The sequence below is a fragment of the Camellia sinensis genome, chromosome 15 (assembly GCF_055761805.1).
Source record: "Camellia sinensis isolate YWXY chromosome 15, ASM5576180v1, whole genome shotgun sequence".
In the NCBI taxonomy this organism is placed as follows: domain Eukaryota; kingdom Viridiplantae; phylum Streptophyta; class Magnoliopsida; order Ericales; family Theaceae; genus Camellia; species Camellia sinensis.
In genome coordinates, this window is record NC_138975.1 from 140,074,565 (window position 1) to 140,093,262 (window position 18,698).

General features: G+C 38.3%; 1 protein-coding gene across 4 annotated transcripts; it reads left to right on the forward strand.

Annotated features, from left to right (window-relative positions):
- The first annotated feature begins 423 nt into the window (after window positions 1-423).
- On the forward strand, window positions 424-18,640 carry LOC114256124 (putative serine/threonine-protein kinase SIS8). 4 transcript variants are annotated; one of them, XR_003627065.2, is made up of 14 exons: window positions 424-1,648; window positions 9,561-9,995; window positions 10,259-10,362; window positions 10,742-11,982; window positions 12,088-12,128; window positions 12,291-12,359; window positions 12,511-12,611; window positions 13,844-13,922; window positions 14,030-14,128; window positions 14,222-14,290; window positions 14,644-14,732; window positions 16,190-16,239; window positions 16,365-16,541; window positions 18,078-18,640. XR_003627065.2 is itself a non-coding variant. In XM_082910416.1 (13 exons), the coding sequence occupies exons 1-13, from the start codon at window positions 1,154-1,156 to the stop codon at window positions 18,232-18,234; spliced, it is 3,117 nt and encodes a 1,038-aa protein (XP_082766542.1). In that variant the 5' UTR covers window positions 424-1,153; the 3' UTR covers window positions 18,235-18,640. The 4 variants fall into 4 exon arrangements, 2 of the variants coding, with proteins under 2 accessions (XP_082766542.1, XP_082766543.1); XR_014357412.1 differs by lacking the exon at window positions 14,644-14,732 and having other exon boundaries at window positions 16,190-16,243; XM_082910416.1 differs by lacking the exon at window positions 14,644-14,732.
- The last annotated feature ends 58 nt before the right edge of the window (window positions 18,641-18,698 follow it).

Sequence of the window (18,698 nt, forward strand, 5' to 3'; positions counted from 1 at the left end):
AGAATATTTAACCACAAATTTCCAACTCAGGGCCACATCTTGGAGTTTGTGACTGCCAGTCCACGAGTTGGAGAATGGTGTTTAGAGAGAGAAAGTGCCAGTTGGAGAGAGAAAGAAAGGGCGCATGAGCCAGCCAGCAAGAGAGAGAGAGAGAGAGAACGAGTTGGTTATGTTTTTCCCACCAATTTAACCTTGGGCAAATTACATATACACCCCTTCAGGTTTGGTTAAATTACAGATATCCCTGAGGTTTCGGAAATTACATCCCGCCCCCTGAGGTTTGTATTTTCATAACAATTTACCCCCTGAGGTTTATATTTCATAACAAATTACCCCCTAATTTCTTATGCAAATATAGCATTCAGGGGAGAATTCGTAATTTCTCAAACCTCAGGGGTATCTGTAATTTTGTCAAACCTGGAGGGGTGTATATGTAATTTGCCCTTTAACCTTTTTCTGGGACCGTGAAATCCTTGTGCGGCCATGCCTCAAAACCCAAGTGGGTCATCTTTGTTGAGGTCCTACTCTCTCCCACTTGCTGGTGCTTCTCTGTCTCTACCCTTCTTCTTTTCCGACTCCCTCTCTCTCTTTTCTAATTTAATGCTCTCATTCTTCCCCACCTCGATACAAATATCAATTTTCTCTCTCTTCACGCAATCCCATGTATTCAGTTCTTTTTACTTTTTGAATTGATTTCTTCTTGTTCTTGTTGTTGTTAATTTACAGTGGTAGTAGAAACGCAATCTGTTTTGTTGTTGTTGTTGTTGTCAAAGTTTGTATTATATATTTTTGTGTTCCTCGTTGGAATTTTTTGTTTTTGTATTATCTTCAAGATTGGGTCTTTGATCTTCTGTGAAAAAGAAGGGTGTTTTCTTGCAATTTGGGCATCTGGGTAGTGTTATATATAAGCAACCTTTACTGGGTATTGCTCGAAATAGGTGTGGTTGTTCTTGGATTTGATGGGTTGTGTTTTTGGAGTCTTTTGTGGGGGTGGAAGAGCTGTTGACCAAAGTGTTTTTTTTGGGATTTCAACTTTGCACTTGCTGTAGAGATTTGTGATTGAGATTTCATGCTTGGTCCAAGACAATGGAGAGGTTTATGGCCAGATTTTTTCTCCTTTAGCATTGAATACTTTTAGCTTTGTGGAAAGATTATGAAGAACCTTTTAAAGAAACTCCATATTGGGTCCAATCAATCTGAAGATTCAGAAGGGGGGTCTGCTTCATCAAAGGGCAATAATAGATTGAATGATGGGTCACCACCTGAGAGGTTTTCCCAGTCTCGGTCCCATCACAATTCCGAGAATAAAGCGTTTTCAGGTCTTTCAGGATGGTTGAATTCAGTGACAAATAGAAACAGTCCTAGTCCTTCATCGTCTTTGAATGTTGTGAGAGCGGAGCGATTGGAACCGTCTGATTCAGTTAGCAGTGGTGGATTAGATGCTGCTTTGGAAGCCACAATGCGTGATTCGGGTTCTAGCAATTCGAGGGATCCTGATATTGAGGAGGAGTATCAAATACAATTGGCTTTGGAGTTGAGTGCAAGGGAGGATCCTGAAGCAGTTCAGATTGAAGCTGTTAAGCAGATTAGTTTGGGCTCCTGTCCATCTGAGAATACTCCGGCAGAAGTTGTTGCATATCGATACTGGGTAAGTTTGTTTTCAAGCTTTCTTTCTCATTGGTTCAATGTAGTTGACTTGATGCCATTTGTTTGATGCTCGAAAAATCATGATGGATTAGATGACATGTTCCTCTTGACTATGTGCTTAAATTAATTGTGGTGTTGAGTCAACTTCAATGTCACCAGATGAAATCAATATGGTTGCCTCTTGGCAAATAATGGGAGAAGATGTTCATTTGTTCTTTCTTTCTGGAGGTGTATTATGATGCGTTAATTAACTTCAATTTAATCCACTGCTTCAATTTTCAAAACCCAAGCGTTGTTATAAGGTCAGTAAACTGGATGGTCATTTTTTAAGCACATAAATGACTTCCAATGTGAAGCTTGAGTTATGCTTGTGCTTTTTTCTTTTTCTTTTTTTGGGCTCAGTTATGTTATGGTAGTAATAGCAATCAAGACATAGAGTTGCATAAATAAAATAAGTCGGTGGCCCTCAGGTATGGGAAATCTTACCAACTATGAAAAAGTAAATGCATCTGATTTTTGCAGATAATGCCATATTTGATAGTACAATAAAATCCGAACTACTATTGTGGAGAAGTGGTTTGGAAATACTCTTCGGATCTTGGGAGACACTAGTGATCCTCATCTAGTCACCTGAAAAGATACAAACACTCCGGTCGGGGGTGCCGGAATTAGCACTCCGACGGACAAGTTAGTTCAGACACTCAGGATAGCTTCTTTACTAAGTTTTGTGAAGTGATTCTTACATACCTTTCTACAACCATTGTTCCTGTATTTATACCTGTTCTTTTTGATCCTCGGGGCCAAGGCCTACTTTTTAATCATTGTCCTTTCTTTTATTGGGCCCTAATGACTTACACTTATTCGGCACATATATTATATTCGGCTCCCCACTCTCGTAGGATATAACCGGTTAATATCAGTTTTCCAATGATACGCACCATCTGATTTTTCCATGTATTCGGCCCCCACAACTATGTATCACTTCTTCCTGCTAGCAGGCGGGGGTAGCAAAAGATTTACTTATATTTGCAATGTCCACAATGTATGGAACACTAGCATTAAGGAGATGTGCAAACTGCCAAATTATATATTGACTGAAACTGTAATATGCAGCTGTTAGGAGAGTCCTATGATAAACTATGGTCACAAAACTGGGAACAGGTTTTGCATCTAGATGTGTATTCCATATGCTGCTTCTTGTTAGTAATTGAACATCCCACAAAGCTCTAACGGTGTGTATGTTGAGGTGGAGCTGAGTTCGTTTTCAAGGTGGCCTCCTTGGTAGATGCTTGGTTGGCTGGATTAGTGAGTGGAACAAACCAGAATAGGTGTTGGAGGCACATTTTTCAAGAATGGTTTGATTGAAAGTGGGGGAATTTCGTGAGGTGTATTTTGCTTTGCTTTGAGGCTACTTAGGATTAACCTGGCTAAGACTCGGATTATCTGGTGGGCCTTGAAATCAATTCAGCTCCTTGATCTTCTTCTTATCTGGGTTTGATGCTTGGGAATTCATTTAAAGCCAAGGTGGGTTGGGAACCCCAAGGGGATGGTTTAGTAGGTGCAACTTAGGGCTTGGGGGTGTGCTCCCTTCAGGTCTCAAGTTCAACTCTCACTAAATGTTATCAACAACTTGGGGCCACGTTTGCGGACTCTGCTCGAGATTTACCCGATCTATGTGAAGAGGGCACTTTGCGTAGATTCCGAAATTAGTCGAAGTGCCCGTAAGTCGGCCCAGACTACCAGTTATCAAAAAAAAATAATAACCAAGGTGGTTGGGAATTTTTTGTGGAAGGTTTTAGAAGAGGTTGGTGATATGGAAAAGACTATTTATCTAAGGATGCCCAAGTGACTTTCGTTCAGAGCACGTTATTCAACATGACTAATTATTTTATGTCATTGTTTACTGTTTCCAAGTTGGTGGTTGATAGGTTGGAGAACTAATGAGGGACTTTCTTTTGGGAGGGTTAGGGGAGAGCACAAATATCATCTTGATGATTGAAAAGTTGTGCATGTGTTAAAGGAGGTGTGTTGCGCATTAGGGACTTGGTTTTGTTTAATTAGGCCCATCTAGGCAAATGTTTGTTTTGTAGAGGTTTCTCCTTGAGAAGGAAGGTTTGTGGACAAGGGTGGTGGTGAGGAAGTCTGGGCGATAGGGGAAGTGGATTGTAGGCCTACTTGAAGGTCTCATGGAGTAGGAGTATAGAAGAGCATTGTGAAGTTGTGAGATGAAGTCCATAAGCTCACCTCTATTAAGGTGGCAACATCATCAAGTAAGATTTTGGCTGTACAATTGGTTGGTCATGTTGAATATAAAAATCAAAATATTATGTTTGAATATGAAATTAGAATAGGAATTATTTTGATTGTAGTAATCTTACTTTGTGTATATTGTTTCCTAAATTGTATCATGAATATTATATATACATGGTCTCTACCTTATTAATTGGTAAACCAAATAACTCTTTCCATTCTTTTTGGTTTCAGAGCCTCCCTAGCCGTCTCTCTCTCAGCCACTGATCACCACCGTCTGCCTTTTTTCTTCTCTCTAGCCTCTAATAGCCTCAGCCCAGCCTCAATCCAACTTTCGTAGCCCCCCTCCTTCCTTGTCTTCACCTCGGCAGGCCTTCTTTATCCCTGCTGAGGCTCTAGTTACTGTCGACCAGACTTGGTTCTACTCTTACGTGCTTCGACTGCCTCTTTAGGTGGTCCGTGGCTGTTTTTTTCCCTTTGTTGCGGTGATTGGACTGATGTATTAAGCTCCTTTGTTTGTCCTTTTATTCTTTTGGGTTACCGGGTTTATTCAGTAGCATCTATTTGGATAAGCCGTTGAGTTTTTTCTGACTTCTTATTTTTTCTTGGGCTGTGTTGCTATCTTTGTGTGTTTTTCAGCCCCTCTTCTCCCACCATGACTGATCCATCCTTTGCTGATGTACCCACCAAGCCTGGCCCAATTAGTTTTGATTTTTCTCTTTCTCATCACACTCCTGTTTATCATATTACGAGTGTGGTGTTGAATGGGAAAAATTTTAGCGCTTGGAGCCGCTCCTTTAAACTCTATTTAGGGGGCAAGGAAAAAGCTCGTTGACGTTTATCTTCCACTACCCAGCCTGCTGCAACAGATCCTACCTGTGCACAGTGGGATATTGATAACTATACTATTTTGGGATGGATGTTCAACTCTATGGAAGATCGTATTTATCACATGTTTCTCTATTGCGACACAATTTCCGATCTATGGCATGCCTTATCACAGATGTATGCTCATGCTCATAACGATGCTCGCATCTTTGAGCTCTATCAGGATATTGCTCATGCTTCCCAGTCTGGCTTGGGTCTTTCTGTGTCAGAATTCTTTGGATATCTTTAGGCTCGTTGGGAAGAATTGGCTTAATATGAGCCCTTGACCGAGTTACCAGCAGATGCTACCTCTCTTGTGTCCAAATGCCTTGCTCGCCAGCATACGTAGTAGTTTCTGATGGGTTTAAACTCTGAGTTTGAATCCCTTCGAATTCAGATTTTAAACATATCACCTATGCCCTCTCTCTATGAGGCCTTTGTCACTATTGATAGTGATGAGCGTCGTAGGCATTTGGTTCAGCCGAATCCTTCTTTTCTGTCTCCAGTTTTATCTAATTAGATGGCTCTTGCTGCGAAGTCTGGTTCTCAGGGTTCTACTGGTCCAGTTACTTGTCATCATTGTGGCGTTTCTGGTCATGTTAAGGCTCGTTGCTTCAAACTTTATCCTAAGTTGAGGCAATGTTCTTCTCGCCCTCGTGGTGCTGGCACCTCTCGCACTGTGGCTCTAGTGTATTCCGCTATTCCTCTTGCATTTTACAAGACCTGAGTTCGAAGAGGATTTTTGGCAAGGGCTATGAGCATGATGGCTTGTACTACTTTGGGGATCCACTGGACCAACCTTCCTTTTCTTCTTTAGCTAGTTTTCAGGCCTCTGTTTTGCCTATTTCCATGTCTTGTGTTTTTTATATTCAAATTTTAGAATTATGGCATGCTCGTATGGGTTATGTTAATTTTTAGTATTTATGTCAACTTTTTCCTTCATTTAATAAAGCTTGGAAAGATTTTAAGTTTCATTGTGTAGTTTGTGAGTTGTCTAAGCATACGTGTACTAGCTATATCCCTCATATGACTTGTGCTCCTAGTACTTTTGATTTTATATATTCTGATGTCTAGGGTCTTTCCCTTGTCATTGCTTTTTCTGGCCATAGATATTATGTGACTTTTATTGATGATCACACTAGGTGCGCTTGGATTTATCTAAATTGTCGTAAGTCTGATGTCTTTCCCATTTTTGTCCAATTTTATAGATAGTTAAAACTCAATTTCATACAGCTGTTAGGACTATTCGTTTTGATAATGGTGGGAAATATATTTTTAATGCATTTCGTTCTCATCTTAATGAAACCGATATTCTTCAACAACTTACTTGTCCTCAGACACCTGAACAATATGGTGTTGCTGAATGCAAAAACCGTCGTATTATATTTGTTGTTTGGTGCCTTCTTCGGGTATGGGTGTGCCCAAGTCTTATTGGCATATAGTTGTCCTTACTGCTGTTTACCTCATTAATAGGATCTCTAGTTGTGTGTTGCATAGACTCACTCCGTTTCATACCCTTATGTCTACCATCACTCTGTTTCCACTCTTACTCTGTGTCTTTGGGTGTACCTGTTTTGTTCAAAATTAGAGTCCTACTCGTACAAAGTTAGATGACAAATCTATTTGTTGTATCTTCTTAGGGTACTCTTCCATGTCCAAAGGGTATTGGTGTTATGATCCTGTGTCTCGTCACTTTCACCACACTTTGACGTTATGTTTTGTGAGGATCTTCCTTTCTTTGGTACTAACCCTTCTTTGCAGGCTTCTCTTTCTGTTACTTCCACTGTTCGTCCGGTGACCATTTTGGATGAGGTTGAGAGTGAGGTTGTCCCGTTTCCTCCTTCTCAACCTTCGCCTCTTCCCCCATTGCAAGTATACTCCCGTCGCCCATGCACTTAGTCCCCCCTGCCGCCTCTCCAATCTCTGGGTCTAGTAACTCTTTTCCTTTAGCTCCTCCTCCACCTCCTCATCGTAACCCACATCAGGATCGACATCCTCCAAATCGTTTGAGTTATTTGAGTAGTACTAATCATCCTATTTTCCAGTATCTTTCCTATGACAGGGTTTCCCTTTCTTACCGTTCTTTTCTTGGTAAGCTTGAGTTGAAGTCCACTCCTTGTTTTGTGTCTGAGGCATTTCAGAATCCCAAATGGGTAGAGGCTATGGCGGCCTTAGAACAGAATCACACTTGGGATCTTGTACCTTTACCTCCTGGGGAAAGCACAATTGGTTGCAAATGGGTGTTCATTATAAAATACCTTGCTGATGGCTCACTTGACAGTTACAAAACCCGTTTGGTGGCCAAAGATTTCACACAAATTCTTGGTAAGGATTTTGGTGCCACTTTTGCCCCTATCGCCAAGCTTACTTTTGTACATCTCTTTATCTCTCTTGCAGCATCTCATTCTTGGCCTTTTCATCAGCTTGATGTCAAGAATGCATTTCTCCATGGAGATCTCCTTAAGACGATTTACATGGCTCCTCCACTCGGTTTTTGGACTGAGGGAGAGTGTTCAGGAAAAGTGTGCCAGTTACGCAAATCCTTGTATGGTCTGAAACAGTCTCCACGAGCATGGTTTGGTCGCTTCAGTTCTGTTATTATACCTATGGGCTTTGCTTAGTGCCACTTTGATCACACTTGTTTCATTCGCCAGATTCTGGAGGTCAGCATATGGTCTTATTAGTTTATGTGGATGATAATATTCTCACAGGTGATGACTCTGTTGGCATTGGTCAAGTAAAGAAGTACATGGGCCAAACTTTTGATATTAAGGATCTGGGATGTCTTAAATATTTTTTGAGAATTGAGGTGACTCGCTCAAGGGAGGGGATCTCCTTTTCTCAAAGAAAGTACACCCTCGACTTGCTTCAAAATATTGATATGTTAGGGTGTGAACCTGCTTCTACTCCTATGGATCCTAATGTCAAACTCACATCAGAGTCTGGTGAGTTGCTAGATGACCTAGGCATGTATTAGCGTATTGTTGGAAGCCTCATTTATTTGACTAACACTAGACTTGACTTGACATTTGCAGTTAGTGTTGTGAGTCAGTTCATGCATACACCTCGTAAAGAGCACCTTGACGCGGTTCATTATATTTTGAGGTATTTGAAGACTTCTCCTGGTTTTGGATTATTCTTTTCCGCTAGTCTCCAATCTGGGGTCTCCTGTTTCATCGATGCAGACTATACATCATTTAGGACTGATAGGCGTTCCACTTCTGGCTTCTGTACTTTCTACAGTGATGATCTTATCTCATGGAAAAGTAAGAAGTAGGCAGTGGTTTCTAGATCTTCTGCAGAGGCTGAGTATCAAGCTATGGTACATGGGACTTGTGAGATTCTTTGGATTTGCTTTATTCTAGCAGTGAGGAGACTGTTCCTTCCTCTTTATTTTGTGATAACAAATTTGCCATTATGTTATCCTTTGATTTTGTACTTCATGAGCGTACCAAGCATATCGAGGTTGACATACGTTTCATTCGAGAAAAGATTCGGACTGGCATTGTGCATCCATCCTTTGTCTCTTCTTCTCAGCAGTTGGCAGATATGTTCACAAAATCTGTGGGACCAACTTTGCTCCAGTCTTCCATTGACAAGCTGCGTATGTTGAATATCTTCACGCCAGCTTGAGGGGGAGTGTTGAATATAGAAATCAAAATATTATGTTTGAATATGGAAATTAAAATAGGAATTAGAATAGGAATTATTTTGATTGTAGGAATCTTACCTTGTGTATATTGTTTCCTAAATTGTATCATGAATATGTTATATATATATGGCCTCTACCTCATTAATTGGTAAGCCAAATAATTCTTTCCATTCTTTTGATCATTTCCTTAGGGGGTAGTTGTTGGGTGCCAAAGTTTAGGAGGGTTTTCCAGGATTGTGATGTGAATTTATTTATTTATTTATTTGGATAAATAGGATTGGGATGTGAATTTAATGGCAGAGTTGCTTGGCATGCCCTCAGGATGCTCTGTTTGGGGAGAATATTGACATAATTCTCTTATTAGGGTTTATGGTCAGAATGGTAGATTCCTGGTGGCTTCTTTCTACCAGAATCTTCTTAGGCACGGTGATAGCTGCTTTTCTTGGAGAGGAGTGTGGTGCCCAAATGCTCCCCAAAGATACAATAATGGAGGCTATCTTGACCATTGATAATTTGAAAAAGAAAGAAATTTTTTGCTTGATTGGTTTTGTACAATTGTGCAGGAGAGTTAGCGAATCATCTTTTCTTCATTGTACAATGATCATGAAGTTATGGAGTTCGTTATTTTTAGTTTTGTTATAGCCTGGTTGATGCCTGTGATAGTTGAGATAAAAATATGATGTGGATGGGAAATAGAAAGGCTTGAGAGGTGGCTTCATTATGCCTTATCTGGTACTTATGGAGAGAGAGGAACTGCAAATGTTTTGAGGGGGAAGAAGGTTTCCACATGTGCATTGAAAGGAGCAATGCTGACATCCTTGTTTTTTGGCTTAGGGATGATTGTCATTTTCCTTTATATTCTTTTGTTGAATTTTTGGGGAATTTGCACATCGCTGTAGATATATAGGCAGTTTTGGATTTCTTTTGTTTTGGCTTTGGTATATGCCTGTATATATAGGTTACACCCCTTCTGGCACTTTCCTTTTATTATAGTTACCGAAAACCAAAACCTGGACAATTTTTAAGTATCATATATTGTGGTGGAATCCTTCCAATATTTGGGTTTGTTTTCACGTTGTTACTTTGTCATATGTTTATTCCTTTCTAACCTATCTCATATCATAGATTTATCCATGCTTCACAGAATTACAATGCTCTTGGCTACGATGACAAAGTTTTGGATGGTTTTTATGACGTTTATGGCATCTTGATGGAGTCCACTCCATCAACAATGCCATCCCTTGTTGATCTGCAAGGACCACCGGTGTCAGACATCATCTGGGAAGCAATTTTGGTCAACAGGGCAGCTGACGCGAACCTGTTAAAACTTGAACAGAAGGCAATGGAGATGGCTGTCAAATCAAGGTCGGAATTTCTAAATATTCTAGGCCGTGATTTGGTGAGAAAGCTTGCTGCTTTGGTTTCTGATAACATGGGGGGACCAGTTGGGGATCCAGACAACATGTTGAAAGCATGGAAAAGTCTAAGTAACAGTTTGAAGGCAACACTTGGGAGCATGGTTTTGCCTCTTGGTTCATTGACAATCGGATTGGCCCGTCACCGTGCACTGTTGTTCAAGGTACTTTATTTTGTTTTAGGTAGTTAAGTATTTAGAAAATTAAAATCTAATGCATAAGATGTATCCGACATTTCTTTGTTACTAGTGAGCCATTGATTTTATTTATAGACAAGTGAATGATTTCACAAAACTTGGTCGGTGAGCCTTTTGTTTAAGATGTATCTGACAATCTTTGTCACTTTTATCTTTTTTGCTTTTGGGGGTGTTGGTTGTAGACTTGAGCTTCACCTTCCAACCGCTGTTTATTTTGAATGGAAATGTAGGTCTTGGCTGATAGCGTTGGTATCCCTTGCCGCTTAGTGAAAGGAAAGCAATATACTGGTTCTGACGATGCAGCAATGAACTTCGTAAAGATGGATGATGGAAGGTTATCACTGTTTTATCTTTTCCTGATGCTAGCAAGTCACCTTATGTCTCCTATTTTTTGCATAAGAGGATATGACTTATTATACCTCTGAACTATGGGCTCTTTAACTTCTTTTTCCCTGCTGGATATAGAATGCTTATACGCCATATTATAGTAAGACCATTAATGAAATAGAGTGATTTAAGAATTTTGTAAAGATATCTCTAAAAGACGAATCTCCAGGCTCTAGCGATGAACAGATTGTATGTATCTTTGTTGAGGGAATGATACTGAATGGTCTTTGTAGTGAATGATGTATCACTTAAATAAACATATTATTCTATTTGGAGTTGTAAAACATTAATTTGTTATTTTAAACAATGGATAATGGGTATTTCAGGGAATATATTGTTGATCTAATGGCGGACCCAGGCACACTTATTCCATCTGATGCAGCAGGATCACATATAGAATATGAAGAATCTTTCTTTCCCACTAGCCCTTTTTCTAGGGGTGTTGACTCATCACATATAGCTTCCTCTAGTAGAGGTGGGGTTCTCAGTTTATTTGAAGAACATTCAGAGTCTAGAAATCTTAGTACTGCAAGAAATGAATCTGATGACAGAGGTGAATACCTTCCTTCTACAAATTTAATTGGACCTATTCACGGTGACGAAGTATCCAAGATGTCAGATGATTCTAGAAATCCCTCTGATTTAAAGGAACTGGCTTGGGAAGTTCCCAGCAGGCCTAATTATCCTTACGTGCATGCAAGATCTCCTTCCTGGACTGAAGGTGTTAGCTCCCCAGCTGTACGCAGAATGAAGGTGAAAGATGTGTCTCGATACATGATTGATGCTGCCAAAGAAAATCCTCAGTTGGCTCAAAAACTTCACGATGTGTTACTCGAAAGTGGTGTTGTTGCTCCTCCAAACTTGTTTACTGAAATTTATTCGGAGCAGTTAGATGTCTCAATGGTCGAGGCCAAGTGCCCAACTGAAGATAAGCAAAGAACTAAAGGACATGATGATCTTAATCAACCTCGATTTTTGCCACCTCTTCCTTATCACGGTGTGCATTCTAAAGGCAGTCCTCGTGGTCAACTAGAGCATCAGCTAGAATTAAGAGAAGTAACTGGGCAACCCGTTTCATCACAATGTGAAGTAACTCCACCAAAATATGTAAAGAATGTTCCTGTTGCCGCCGCAGCAGCAGCTGCTGCAGCAGTTGTCGCATCTTCAATGGTAGTTGCCGCGGCAAAGACAAGCACTGAGTCAAGCCTTGAACTACCCGTTGCAGCCGCTGCCACTGCTACAGCTGCGGCTGTAGTGGCAACAACTGCAGCTGTCAGTAAGCAGTGTGAAAACTTGGAGATACGTGGCCATTCGCCAAGTGGCGCGGCTGCATTCATTAATCAAGTGGACGGCATGAGAAGTGGTGGTGATGCAGATGGTGCAGTTTATGAGCCACGGGGTAGTGGTGACCAGAAGCATGATGCTTTGGGTACAAATCCGGAGGGTGAGAGAATGTCAGATAGATCAGCAGGTAATGACAGCACAAAATCTGATGCTGTGCTTGACGATGTAGCAGACTATGAGATCCCATGGGAAAATATCACCTTGGGTGAGCGTATCGGGCTTGGTACTTACCTGTCCTCTATATTGTGTCAATTTATGTGTTTCATAATGACATTTTTGGGTATTTTCATTTTTGACTTAATTCTTTGGTGCATTCTTCATGTTGCAGGATCATACGGGGAGGTATATCGTGGAGAGTGGCATGGAACTGTGAGTTTTCTCATGCTAATTTTGATACATCAACTTCTATTATTTTTCTTTATTTTCTTTCCTCCATATTTTCGTATTCTTATTAGTCCTTACTTGTTAATATGTCAACTTCGCATTCTTAAAAGGTAATAATTTAAACTTATTGCCACTATCATTTTTCAGGAAGTTGCTGTCAAGAAGTTCCTAAACCAAGCTATATCTGGTGAATCCCTTGAAGAATTCAAAAGTGAGGTACAAGCCCTGTCTTGTGACTTATATCATCTTCACAAGCCCTTTGAACAAAGCCTAAAATGCAGTTTGTATATTGATGCTACCTTCTATTGGTTAATTTGAGTGCGTTGAATTGAATTCGCATTATATTACTTGTGGTTTGGCTTGCCAGGTCTGGATCATGAAAAGGCTCCGGCACCCTAATGTTGTTCTTTTCATGGGAGCTGTTACTCGTCCTCCAAATCTCTCAATTGTTACTGAATTTCTTCCTAGGTATATTGAAACAATATACTTTTATCTTTTTGTGAGATCTTCTGAAAACCAATGCATTTGACGATGTTTAATGTTTAGATGTGTAATATCTTATTTTTGTGTCCCATGACAATACCCGATCTCAGATTAAGAAAAGCAGTAAAAAAAACGCTTCAAATGCCTTGAGTTTGCATTGCACTTAGTTTTTAATCTGACTCGGAAACCTTCATTGCATTGAGTTGTTGACAAGTATCTAATGGTTTTAGTCCTTAAAAGAAAATACTTTATCACTGTACATCAATTTACGTCAAAACAATACATGACCTTTTAATCAGATTACGATAAAAGGGAAGAAAGGTAACCACAAAACATTTGAGTGCTGCTGACACAAGCCTAAATGTGAAGAATGGTAGCTCTGCTCCGAAACATTGAGCAGCAAGAGTTATTCCAACTATGTGGGGTTGTTTGCTTAGAGAGATTTTTATTTCTGTCTATACTCTTTTTCAGTAGGGAAATTGTGGAGATTTATTAATTGGTTGCATGAGTTTAAACTATATGATCAATAGGGTTACTTTTTGTACCTGTCACCATCTTCTCTTAATATATATGTTTTCCCCCAGGATCTAAGCACAATTTCCTACACTGCACTATGAAACCTCCACATATGTTGACTCCTTTCTCCATATTACCGTTCTAGATTGCTCACTCAATGAGAAGTTTATTTTGTGTTGGGGTAGTATGGATCATGATAAGTACTTAACACTAACCACTTGACCGTGGAGTAAGGGTATCTATGGTATTCTTTCTCTTGTGACCTATAGCCCTAATTTTTGATGTATTTATAGTTGAGGGGAGACAACTATCTTTGTGATCTTTTGTAACCTTTTTTTATCATAATGAAAACTGCTATAGTCGTGGACGTAGCCTTAGTTTGGGGTGAACCATGTAAACCTTGTGTTCTTTGTATGTGCATGTGTTTATCTTTCTTGTGTTTTTATTTATTTCTGTGTTTTGTGTTTCACCAATCTTGATTAGGTGTTACAGATTCCTAACACTTTGTATGGTCAAAGACTCAAAGTTATGTTTTTCTGTGTTATTGAGGCAATCTCAATTCATGGATGACCATAATCATTAAAGAAGTATCAAATTGTATTGTGTTTTGTTAGGGGTAATCCAGTTTTTTTTATTTTATTTATTTTTTAATTGTAACTACTTTAGATTTAGAATTTTGAAGCATGCTTTACATTTTGCAGAGGCAGTTTGTATAGGTTGATTCACCGGCCTAACAATCAATTAGATGAACGGAGGCGTTTGAGGATGGCTCTCGATGCTGTATGATCTTTGCCTTTTATTTGAATATAAATCATTGGAACTTCTGGTTTACTTGGTGACTTCACTAGAATAATTAATGTACCTCCCTTAAATAATTACATGTTCAGGCTCGGGGAATGAATTATTTGCACAACTGCACACCGGTGATAGTTCATCGAGATTTGAAATCTCCAAACCTCCTTGTTGATAAGAATTGGGTTGTGAAGGTGGCTTCTTTATCTCATCATTAAGATTACTTGGTGAAATATTACCCATGTTCCAAAGCTAACCAATCTTGACTTGAATTTTACTGTTATTAGGTTTGTGATTTTGGGTTATCTCGAATGAAACACAGCACATTTCTTTCTTCAAGGTCAACTGCAGGGACGGTAAGCAGTACTTGTGAATTTGTAATTTAGCCCTATTCCTCTGCTGCATGCTTATATTTTGTTTCTTTATTTTTAACTCTTTGTTGTTTACTTTTGCTCGAACTTTTTGTTTTATAGTTTTCTCTGCATTGCTAGATTTTTATTTTTTTCCATTTTTTTAGTCCATTATATACCTGCAATAACAGGCATGCTTATTTTGTTTACATATTTTACGTTTATATGGATTTAATTTGGTTTGTTTCTTGTGTGTGACTTTCTGTTGCATATTATATTACTTGGTGTGTTTCCTTGTGGAATACAGTAATGCCGCGATACGAAATTGGCTAATCTTTTTTACATCATTTTATTAGCAGCCATTTTGGTGAAGATACCCCAGTGCTGTTGGTACTAGTACCCAGGCCTTTGGAGATGTTTTTGGTTGCCAACTTCCTCCTTCAACAAGGTGGTTGCTGTGATCCATGGTTAAAAGATAGGGTAAATTACACTGACCTCTCCTGAGGTTTAGAGAAAATATAATAAACCCCACAAGTTTGACATAATTACATTGGTTTCCCTTAAGGTTTTACTTAACATAACACTTAGCCCCCTTTTCATGAGAAATTTGTTAGTCATGGATGGAAAAATGATGGCATCATCTTTTTTTCATTGAAATGTATATTCTACGTTGTTTATCTTTGTTTTTTTCGCACCATCTGCATTAGACATGGTTCCTTTAGCCTTTCTAAAAGGGAGCTTAGTGTAATTATGTAAAAAATATGGGGCTTGCTATATTTTCTTCAAACCTCAAGGGAGGTCAGTGTAATTTACCCTAAAATATACCTTCAAATTCACAATATGCTTTCCATATGACGGAAACTGAGTTGAGATTGATGTGAAATGTTTTACACTAGAAAAGTTTTCATGTTTAAAATATTTTACGGAAAAAAAAAAAAAAAATCACTTCCTCAGAAGATAATTTATGAGAACTAAAAAAATCACCATTTGTAATAAGTCATGAAAATTGCATACAGAAAAAAAGAACGAAAAAAATTAAATTCATGAAATTCACATGCCCACAAATGGGGTTTTACAATAAAACATATATATGCAAAATAAAAATTAGCACATGGTTGTGACAATTATGGAAATGTATGGCCAAATTGTAATGATGGAAGTTCAAAATAAAATGAGATATCAACATATTTGTTTGCACAGATGTGTATACATTTAACAGGAAAAAATAATCACTCTCCTCTTATCCCATGCTATATCCTGCCCTAATCCATCTCACATCCTAAGCATATTATATTCCATTCTATATCCTTAGGTATTACCTATCCTTCTCACCCCCTTTTATCCAATCTTGACAATCAATTAGGGCCTAAAAGTTTAAAACATTACATGGGATTTGGTATGTGTTGTTGTGGCATCCTTGAAGGCTAATTGGAAAGAACAAGGCAAGAATGTCTCCCTTCTATAGGATCATATGGACCATATTGACTTGAATGTTTTAATCCGATGGTTGGTAAATTACATCTTCAAGGACTTCCAAAAAAAAAACAAAAAAAAAAAATGTATGCAGTTTGATAGCTATTAGGATGCCTAACCCAAGATCAGAGCTTGCTGTTGGGATGCAAAACATTTGGAGGAATTTAAGCTTTTTCTGTAGTGTACTTTCATTAAACTAACTTCATTATGTGTTTAGGTATTAAGATATAAACTTTGATAGTGTATTGTAGTTATGTTCCTTTCTTATATGTGTTTATTAATTGATTGGAAATTTTTTTTTTTTTTTTTTTTTTTTTGTGTTGTTGTTGTTGTCATTTTATAAATGTTTTGTTGGCATTGATACTTCTTTAAACACAACTATAACATCAAGACGGCTTTAATAATGCTGCTGTGCACTATACTCTTCTACAGGCTGAGTGGATGGCCCCAGAAGTGCTCAGAAATGAACCTTCAGATGAAAAGTAGGTTGTTCTTTTTCATTTTTTTCCCTACGTAAATCATTTATGTTTTTAAATTTTTTATTTATTTGTATATTTATCTTTGTGAATTGTTCACCAGTGCTGAATTATTACTGGATGCAATTCAGGTGTGATGTTTATAGCTTTGGTGTTATTTTATGGGAGCTCTGTACATTGCAGCAGCCGTGGGGGGGAATGAACCCAATGCAAGTTGTCGGTGCGGTGGGTTTTCAGCATCGTCGTCTTGACATTCCCGATGATATGGATCCCGTTATTGCAAATATTATTATGAAATGCTGGCAAACGTGAGTAAATTCTGAATTTAAGCCTTCCAGGCAATCTGTTTTTTGATATATTGTGAAATTTCACCCCTCTAGTAATTCTGCTTGACTTGATTACTAATTAGAGTAGGAGTTTATTGTTTTTCATTATTAGGGTAAATTGCCCCACTGGTTCTTCTATTTTGAGTGAAATTTCACTTTAGTTCCTGTTGTTTCAATTTTATTAATTTAAACTTCACACTTTCAATTTCATTTCAAAGTCATCCCTCCATTAGTTGCCGTAATCATTTTGGATGGAAAGACAACACATGTGAAACTAGAGAAACTAAAGCAAAATTCAGAGTTTAGTTATTAGCATAAATTGTACCATTGATCCCTCTAATTTCAGTGAATTTTACCTTGGTCCTAGTTGTCCCAATTTCATCAATTTAAACCTTACACTGTGAATGTTGTTTTAATGTGATCCCTCCATCAGTTGCAGCTAACATTTTGAATGGAAAAACAGCACATGTGAAACTAGAGAAATCAAAATGAAATTCATAATTTATTTGTTAGGGTAAAATATACCATTCGTGCTTGGTCCCTTTAATCCGAGTGTAATTCACTTTGGTCCTTGTTTCAATTTCATCAATGTAAACCTCAAACTTTCAATTTCATTTTAATGTGGTCCTTTTGTTGGCTGCCATTAATATTTTGGATGGAAAAACGACAAGTGGCATTATTTCCTCTTAGTCTGTACCTGTGAGAGACTATTTTTGGAAGTTTGTCCCTATTATTTCTTTGTGAATACATGCTTCAGTTTTCTTCCTCCCTTATATATTAAAGGACCAGGAACACTATTACTGACTACCTATGAAGCATGGACACAGACACGGACATGGTAATTTTCAAAAAATGAGGACATAGACACAAACATAGGCACGGCGATTTTTTTTTTTTTATTATATATTTTTATGTATTATGTAAATTCATATTACATTCATTTTAAAATCAAAATTAACAAACACTAATATAGTAACATTAATTCAATAAATATAACCACTACATTTAAACAAATTAATAGATCATCCATTCACAAAAAAATTATAATAAACGATAACAATAACTAAGACGAGAAGGGAAAAACATTCAGCATCCAACAATATTTTTCACAAAAGCACTAAAGAGGCAAAATAAGAAGTAAAAAAAAAGAAGTGAGCCCCGCTGTGTCCCGATACGCATGTCCCCGCCTTGGCCCCTACAAAAAACATCATTAAATTAAAGGGACACGCCATCTGGCATGTCCCCAGCGTGTCCGCTTGTCGGACAACGTCACAGCACCGATTTTGGAGTGTCTATGCTTCATAGCTAACTACTTATGTGATGAAGCATCAAAGTATTTCCATGCTTGTGCAAGTAAAGCATTTTAGCTGACCAACAATATTTTATTTATTTAAAGTCAAATGTTTGTGGTTTTATTGCAGAGTATATAATATACTATAGACGCACTTGATGTGCAATTATCAGCCTACTATATGAACTGGTATCTAATAGTAATGCTCATTGCTTTTAACATTTTAGAGATCCAAAACTGCGGCCTTCGTTTGCTGAGATAATGGCTACTCTGAAGCCACTACAAAAGCCTGTAAACGCTGCACAAGTGCCTAGACCAAGTATGCCGATAAGCAGTGGGCAGAGGGGCCACCCATCACGCACTTTAGAAGACCCGACAGGCTGAAAAGAGTCAATGAAGAAGCAAAGCCAAATCGCGACTCTTGGAATGCCTAGAAATGGATGCAAATCCCAGATTGCTCGGGACAGGTGTGAGAAAATAGACCGGGTTAAAGATCCTGACAGTCGTACACTTCAAATTTGAGATAAATGTGATTCTTCTTGCTACATTTCCTTTTTTTTCTCTCTGGTTTTTTTTTTTCCCTTTCTTTTATATTCTTGGCTTGTTCGTGCAGCCGTTGTCAAAATTGTGTATTTGTTTGTAAAATTCATTTGAATTTATTGTAATTAAGGTTTTGAGTTCTTGTAGTCAATTTAGGTGATGGCATGAGTTAAAAAAGAGGTGAAATAATATAACAAATTGTAAAGCATATTGTTGCCATAATTAGTGACCAAAAGAGGGATTTAATTTATGTGGGTTATGTTCAAGAAGGTCAAAGTTATGCAAGATGTGTAACCGGTACTTTGCAA

Excerpts from the sequence above, each read along its gene's own strand:
- LOC114256124 (XM_082910416.1), top strand. The coding sequence starts at position 1,154 with ATGAAGAACCTTTTAAAGAAACTCCATATTGGGTCCAATCAATCTGAA. Across the intron at positions 12,129-12,290 it reads GTGGAGAGTGGCATGGAACT|GAAGTTGCTGTCAAGAAGTT; the intron begins GTGAGTTTTCTC and ends ATCATTTTTCAG. Across the intron at positions 14,129-14,221 it reads ATAAGAATTGGGTTGTGAAG|GTTTGTGATTTTGGGTTATC; the intron begins GTGGCTTCTTTA and ends TACTGTTATTAG.